This window comes from Clytia hemisphaerica, unplaced genomic scaffold (assembly GCF_902728285.1).
Source record: "Clytia hemisphaerica strain Z4C2 unplaced genomic scaffold, Clytia hemisphaerica genome assembly, whole genome shotgun sequence".
Taxonomy (NCBI): domain Eukaryota; kingdom Metazoa; phylum Cnidaria; class Hydrozoa; order Leptothecata; family Clytiidae; genus Clytia; species Clytia hemisphaerica.
In genome coordinates this window covers 377,459-385,269 of record NW_027104594.1, presented here as the reverse complement: position 1 = coordinate 385,269, position 7,811 = coordinate 377,459, and the positions used below count along the sequence as shown (strand labels likewise).

Genomic DNA, 7,811 nt, shown 5'->3' with positions numbered 1-7,811 from the left:
TCGTAACCCATGCGGAAAAGAGGGAATCGCCTAAGTAAAATCAAAAAGGGAAAAAACCTCAGCTCTCGGCGATTCCCAGTAAATATGAAAAGAGCGAAATAAAAAGCCGAAGGCAGCACTAAATATAAAGGAAAACGCGTGAAGAAAGAGTCCAACTGACGCTACCTAATAAATGAAATTATAAATTTCTCATAGTGTAGACAAAAAAAAAACAAAAAAACTAGAGCGTCTAACTACAATGTACAGAACGTACGATAGTACGTATAGAAAAGCTGTGACGTGTGACTAAGCTCAAATATAAATAGGAAACTACCCAACGAAGAGATAAGAGGGGACCTAGTATTGCCTGGGGAGGGCTGTGAGTGTAATGCTATGGGGCCTATCCATGCATGACTGGGGAGACCGCTCCAGGCAATACCAGGACTACTCAAATCCAAGACAAAAAGGACAGCCCAAGTGGGAAAAAAATCGGGAGTAAACAAGAAAAAAAAGGCACTGAAAAGTACTGGGGACACCTAAAGGATAGGTACTGAACCTACATGCCAACATGTCAAAACTCAAGAAAAAATTTACAACGCATCAAATACAAAGTATTCGTTAGTATATCATAATCGATTAAAAATATAGTATAGATTGAAAATAAACGACCACTTATTGTAAAAGAAAAAACAAACATTTTTATGAAAGTGGGTAGAGAACTAAAAAGTGACGTGAACTACAAAACGCAGGGGGTAAGAGGGGGAGATAGTGGGGGAGTTCACAGCCTCAACACGTTCTCTTCCAACTTGGCTCTAAATAAGATTCTATTTTCCATCACATGCCAGTTATCAATTAGGTCCACACAAAAGTCAACCTCGTCTGAATGATCTGCAACTAAAGACTTAACATTTCGTTTGACATAATTTTTGTCGAGTAACACATGAACAATATCTAGATTCAAACAGTTCACCGTGCTGTTTGCTGTATGGGTAAAACTATGGGATATGTCGTCTCCAGATGACAGCATGTGGTACATGTATGCTGCTATTGATGGATTTTTGGTCGCCAGGTGGAGAAGTGACAATTTTCGCTTGTTGATGTGAGTGGTAACGTCCGGGAGATTGTAGATGGTATTCAAGAGGTTACGTGATTTCTTGGATACGCCAAAGAGTGCCTTTAAACAAATACGAGCCTGTGTGTTTAATAGGACTGCATCTGACTTGTTGAGCTCAACGAGTTCGAGACCATACAGTAACTTAGGTACAACGATGGAAGTAAATAGAGTCACAATCTGGTTTGGATGACATTTACGAATACCAGCACTAATAAGGGAGGTAGCCACTGACCACATGCATGCTATGCGATCTAACATATGTCTTTTAAGAGTAAGAATGTTCTTGTCAATCTCCCACTGAAAGCCAAGGTGTTTTAGGGTCTCCTGCTTCTGGACGACATATTGTTCGCCAATATATTCTTTTATTTACTTTTAAGAAAGAAATTCCTATATTCGATTATTATATTACAGTGCGGTCACACTAGAAAAAAAAATCGTTAAATAACACCCGTATCCATAGTAACAAGACAAAATGTAGTCTGACCGCTTGCAAAAAAATAAATCTTCTATTCAAATTTATATAATGGGTCTAATTATTAAACCGAAATAAGACATGCTCCCGAGCATGTCTTAAAATTTTGACTCTATTGTTAAAATTAGGGCCCATTTATTGAGTATGAATAGGTGCTCAACACAAAAGAAAATTTGAGATCAGAAGAACACACTTTTTCATATTTTTCATGAGTGAAAAAAATGTGTCTGTTTTTTTTTTGTGTGTTGTGATTTGATGTGGTTTGATTGAGTCATTGAGAAGAGAAGAAAAGTTGAGGGAGAATTGGATTTGTTAAAACAAGTATTTTTGGATGAAAAATGTCATTTCCGCCACCATACTACCATCCAACATACTATCAAAACTACCAAGCAGCAGTGCAAAATTTTCCTAACCAGGAAATGCATCAGCAGCAAAATCTGCCACAAACAAGACCGGTTTTTCCAAGTCAACAAGCTTACCAACAACCGAATCAGCCACAAACAGGATCAAATTTTCAACAGAATCAGCTACAAAGCGAACCGTCGACCGAACAACCCTCGACATCACAATCACAAAACTCAACAAGAGATAGCTGGACCTCAGAACAGACCACTAGATTAGTTTATTTATGGGTTGAGAATCAAGACATGTTGAATTCGACAAATGCTAACAAAGCGTGGGGTAAAATAAGAGACGCAGTTAACAAAGTAAACGGAAAGCCCAAAAACATTACAAAATGTAAAGCCAAAATAAAAGGACTGAAAGACGCATACAAGAAGTGTAAGCAGCACAACGAGGGAAAGAGTGGTGTTGAATTTAAGACGTGCAAATTCTATCAACAATTGGATCGGGTCCTTTCAGATAAACATGTGATGACCATGCCAAATGTCAAAGAATCTGGACAATCAAAACCAGGTAATTGTTTTGTTATAGCATGATCTAAAATCTCGAGGCGTAAATGAAATGTTTTGTACTTTTCTTTTAATTTTCAAAACCTTCTAATTTTTGATTTTAACCCATGTGAGAGATGATCGATATGATAGAAAAAAATTTAAATTAAAATAAAATTTTGAGCATTTTCACACACCCAGTGAGTATGTTTCTTTCTAATTCTTTTTGCAATTTCCATCATCAGATTGTGCAGACGATAGAGCCGATCCTGCCGAACCAGACGATTGGACATGTGGCAAATCCATCCTCCAACAAGAAGATGAGCTTATTGAATCAGAAGATTCTGATATTGATACAGAGACGGCTTGCAGAACGGGTATCAATGACACGTTTGAAGAATCTGAGGGTACTGTCGAAAACAAGAAACCTGACGGAAATGAAAACAAGAACAAACGAAAATTGACTGATTTAAATGATTCAAAAAAGAATAAGAAGAAAAAACATTCCACGAAGAACTACTTGATGTTCAGAGAGAACAAATTGATTTTTTCAAATCTTCCGAACAAACTAACACCAAATTCATGAGAGAGTTGGTGGAAAACCAACAAAAACATGACGCAGAAAGAAAAAAAACGCGATAGAGATTTTTTCTTACAGTTAGGAAACATTTTATCTGGTGGTCCTGGTGGTCAAAATCAAAAGTGAAATATTTTGGTAACACTTGTCTTATGTTTTTTTTTAGAAAATTTAAAAGTTGAAACATTATACTGTTTTTAACGGTTTTTAGTTAATATTTTAACATTTCACTCTCATTGAACACTACATGAAAAGTACTACTCGTTTTGTTCTAAATATATTTTCAATATTGTTCTTGTTTCTTCTCCCAGCGGATAAATGTCTTGGTTAACTCGTCGTTGTTGCCTTGCTCGCCTCTCGTTTCTCAGTATGTTATCTAACATTCCATCTTCATCGATGTATTCGTCATTCATTTCTTGACAAATATTGTGTAAAACGCAGCAAGCGATAATCTGATCAGAAACATTTTCGACTTCAGCGTCAAGGCGCGTTAGTAAACATCTCCACCGAGCCTTTAAAATACCAAATCCCCTTTCCACCGTGACTCTAGCAGAGCTGAGTATTTTGTTAAACCGTTTTTCTGACCTCGTTAAAGCGGGAATAAAAGGATAGGGTTTGACTAGCCATGGAACCAGAGGGTAAGCTCCATCTCCCAGTAAAAGTGGTCGTATAGTGTTGTTATCAATCCGTTTAGTAGGATCAGTTAGAATTTCCAAGCGTTCTGCTTTTCGAAATAGCGACGTATGAGCTAACACTCGGGCGTCATGTATACTCCCTGGGAACCCAGTTGCGACATCTAGGATCTTTAGATTTCCACCAACAACTGCTTGAGTGTTGATTGTATAGCATTGCTTACGGCTGTAGTAATCTCCCTTATGTTCGCTTGCTGGTGCAGTTATTTTGATATGCGTTCCATCAATTGCCCCTACCACTTGTGGAATTTTACAGTTTGTTTCCTCTTTGAATCGTCCTATTTCTTCTCTAGTTTCATCTCTTGTAACTGGGAAATGGATAACCTGACCCGAAATCCTCGAAAGTTCCTTGTAAAAATCCCTCGTAATTGAAACAGCAGTAGACTTTGCAACACCAAAAGTTTTTCCGACTGTTCTATATGCATTTCCCGTCGCTAACCTCCATAATCCAATCGCAATCCTTTTTTCAATCGGTACAGCCCTGCGAAGTTGCGTGTCTTGCTTTGCTAACCTTGGACTCATCAATCTTACAAGCATTTCAAAGTTTCCTTTTTGATTCGGAAATCTTGTCGCCATTGGCTATGACGGACATTATTATCAATTTCATCTCTTCTATCCCATAGATCAGTAAACCAAAATTCGTGTCTTTCAGGGCCCAATCTTTCGCTCGTTGCGAGCCAGAAACGGGCGGTTCATCATCAAAGCTAATCTCTTCATTCGTTTGTAATGCAGCATATTAAGAAGTGTAAAAGTACGAAATCGTTTGATTCGTTCCATTTTTTGCGAAGAAAATGTTTGAAAATTAATGCATTTCCCGTCGCAATCCTTTTTTCAATCGGTACAGCCCTGCAAAGTTGCGTGTCTTGCTTTGCTAACCTTGGACTAATCAATCTTACAAGCATTTCAAAAGTTTCCTTTTTGATTCGGAAATCTTGTCGCTATTGGCTATGACGGACATTATTATCAATTTCATCTCTTCTATCCCATAGATCAGTAAACCAAAATTCGTGTCTTTCAAGGGCCCAAATCTTTCGCTCGTTGCGAGCCAGAAACGGGCGGTTCATCATCAAAGCTAATCTCTTCATTCGTTTGTAATGCAGCATATTAAGAAGTGTAAAAGTACGAAATCGTTTGATTCGTTCCCATTTTTTTGCGAAGAAAATGTTTGAAAATTATGAAAATCAATAAACGTCTTGCGCTAATGTTTACGTCCCTTTAATGATTAGACTGCTTGATTTTTCTCTTTTGAACTTTGCCGAAAATTGAGTTTTAAATTTAAAGCCAGACAGCGTTAAATTTGTCTAGTCTGACCGCACTGCCAAAGCCTTTAGTTTTTTCATATTTCGAATATTTAGAATGAGAATTTATTTCATATGATTTTATCTCTTTGTAGGTATCTTCCAAAGTTGATGATCGCAGTACGATATCGCCTCCAGCTAAACAAGGAGACCATGTGAAAGAATTTTTATGCTAAGACCGTGATGGACCTTTTAGTAATTGAGCTACATCCTTGTTATAATTAATCAAATTATAAAGATGATGCATACTAAAAATTTAAAACAAAACATTTTCTTGAACGATATTTCAATCCTCTCAGACATTTATCAAGTTTCTCGTTATAATTGAAAAATCGACCCATACTTACTTTGATTTTCGTTGGCGTCACTAGTAAATCTTGCCGGTAATCAAGCCGGTACTCGGCGTTGCACGCCGGTTAAGCTGTAGCTGAACGCACTTGTCATAACTTTTCGAATTTAAACATGTAAAATGACGTATCCACAGTATCAACCACTTGAATGCTTTTATATGAAGAAAGAGGTGGACTAATTTCTTCTCTTGCTTTTTATCACCCTTTGAATGCTGTTCTTGTTTGACAAACTTTTTAATTTTTATGTTTTGATTTACATTTGAAATGTTCTTTTGAAAAGAATTCGAATATCATTAATAAATACGATCGTGAAAAAAAATGCAATCGAAAACATTTCAAACAAAAGAAAAGAGAAAAATGTAGACGGGCCTTAAATTTCAAAACAAAGGCTGCATAAAGTCTAAACCAGGCTCTATCCGATCTGTCAACCAAGACAAACTTATCGAGAACAAAACATTGCTTGCGGAAACGAGAGAAAATGACACACACAGTACGGCTATTAATATATAGATAGAATTACATTACCAAATTATTAGATAATCACCTTGGGATGATCCAAAATTTTGGTTTTCCTCGACTTGTTACAGCTCGATTGATTTAGACTAACCGCTATTTTACGATCATACCTGTCATGGAAGTTATTGTTCGTGTGCTCTGGTTCAAAAGATTTTTTTCTAAAAGCTACATTTTTGACACCATCTTTAATGTCTGATTCATCCGATTCCGAATCTGTTTCTGAAAATATTGAACATTCTTTCTCCGCATTTGTGTCTTATTCGATTTCAGCGTACACATCCAGGTTAACAAGTTCTTCATCTTCTTCGATCTCCACTAAATTTAAAGGAGTAGTTCGAAAAATTTATTACTTGCGTTTAGACAGCTAAAACTTACGTCACTACCTTTTCTTGAATCGACTGGTGTTGCGAAATGTTTTGCGGATACAATTGGAGAATGGAAAAATTCGAAAAAAGTAAAGTTTGAAACATTTTTAATGGAAATTTGTAATTGTTCAAAAAATTGGGAGTAGTTCGAAAAGGTTCGAGTAAGACATAGCTAGCTTCTTTATTTATCAGTTTTTGTTTGACGTCAGTTAGTTAACACGCATTTTGTGTAGTTCTTCAAAATGGTTGAAATCTAGCATAATCAAAAACATGAACGAAAAAACCGACAAAAGGTAAGAAAAACAACCATTTGAAAAAGCTAAACAAAACCAAAGAAAGTTATGAGAAATGGTTTCTAGATTTTTTAATTTTTAAGGAAAAGATTTGATATATAAGCAACTTAAAAAGATCTAAATTAAAAAGAAAAGAATGTTTTTGTATTTTTAAAGACTATACATTTTTTTATTTATTATTTTTTTGAAATCATTCCAATATCAGAAGAAAAATACAATAAGAAAGATTTGGGACTTTGAAACAAAAAAGAGATTGTCAATTTAAAAGAATGAGAAACACAAGACCACCAAATAACAACTCTCATCACACCACTGCAAAACATATAGTTGATTTCAAACATAAAAAGACACGCATGTTCACGATTATACGAAGTAATCGAAAAAAATCAATGATCTTCAAATAAGGCGTTTTCGTAATTTTTCGTAATTTTTCAAGTTGAAAACGGAATATTTTTACTTTCCATATTCATATTTTTTATCTCCGAATATGCCATAAACATAATAACAAATAAGCTAGATTAATTTTTACAATTATGCCACTATTTAATAGTTAATGAATTTATGAATACGGGTCTACAGAATTAATGATTCCAGCTGTTCTATTGATAAAATATACGATTATTAATACTTATTCATTTTATGTGAATCACGTAATGAGAAATAAAACGGATCTCATTTATCTACGATTATCTCGTCGTTCTACAGTCGAAACAGTTTACGAATACGGGTCGATTACTACAGTTTTCTTATGTTTACACGTTTAAAGATTCCAGCTGGTGTATTTGAAATCGCTCCAAAAATTTGTAATAACCGAGGATATCATTCAATGGAAGGCATCACAAATAATTTGGGAATACCCAGGAAGAATTTAGAAAGACTCTAGTTAATTTTCTCGCTTCGAAACATTAAAAGTTCTAAAAAAGTTGCACTTCATGGCAATACATAAATTATAAAATCTATCAGCGACTTTTACAGCTGGAAATCACTTTAAAAACATGGAAAGAAGCAGTTTTAATTTAAAAGTTGCAGTCAATTTATTGTCTTCATGATAAAATTTCTGCAAAATTTAAGTTTAAAAAGATACAAACTTAATAGTTAAAAAATAAACAAACAGTAAAAATACAATTGAAAAAAAAAGAGAGAAAACTTTAACTTTTGTGGCCCGGTGGGGAGCAAGTGCTGGGTTGGCCTAAAATTCTCTGTTTTTTTGTGCCTCCCCGTTTAATTGGCAGGTTACAAATAAGGTTTGTAAGAGTTGGATATCT

General features: G+C 35.2%; 1 protein-coding gene across 1 annotated transcript; it reads right to left on the bottom strand.

Annotated features, from left to right (window-relative positions):
- Window positions 1-3,289: 3,289 nt before the first annotated feature.
- On the bottom strand, window positions 3,290-4,300 carry LOC136823897 (uncharacterized). Its single transcript, XM_067080054.1, has one exon. The coding sequence runs from the start codon at window positions 4,298-4,300 to the stop codon at window positions 3,290-3,292; it is 1,011 nt and encodes a 336-aa protein (XP_066936155.1).
- Window positions 4,301-7,811: the final 3,511 nt, after the last annotated feature.

What these genes read in the sequence shown, in the direction of transcription:
- LOC136823897 (XM_067080054.1), bottom strand. Translation starts at nt 4,300, where the DNA reads ATGGCGACAAGATTTCCGAATCAAAAAGGAAACTTTGAAATGCTTGTA.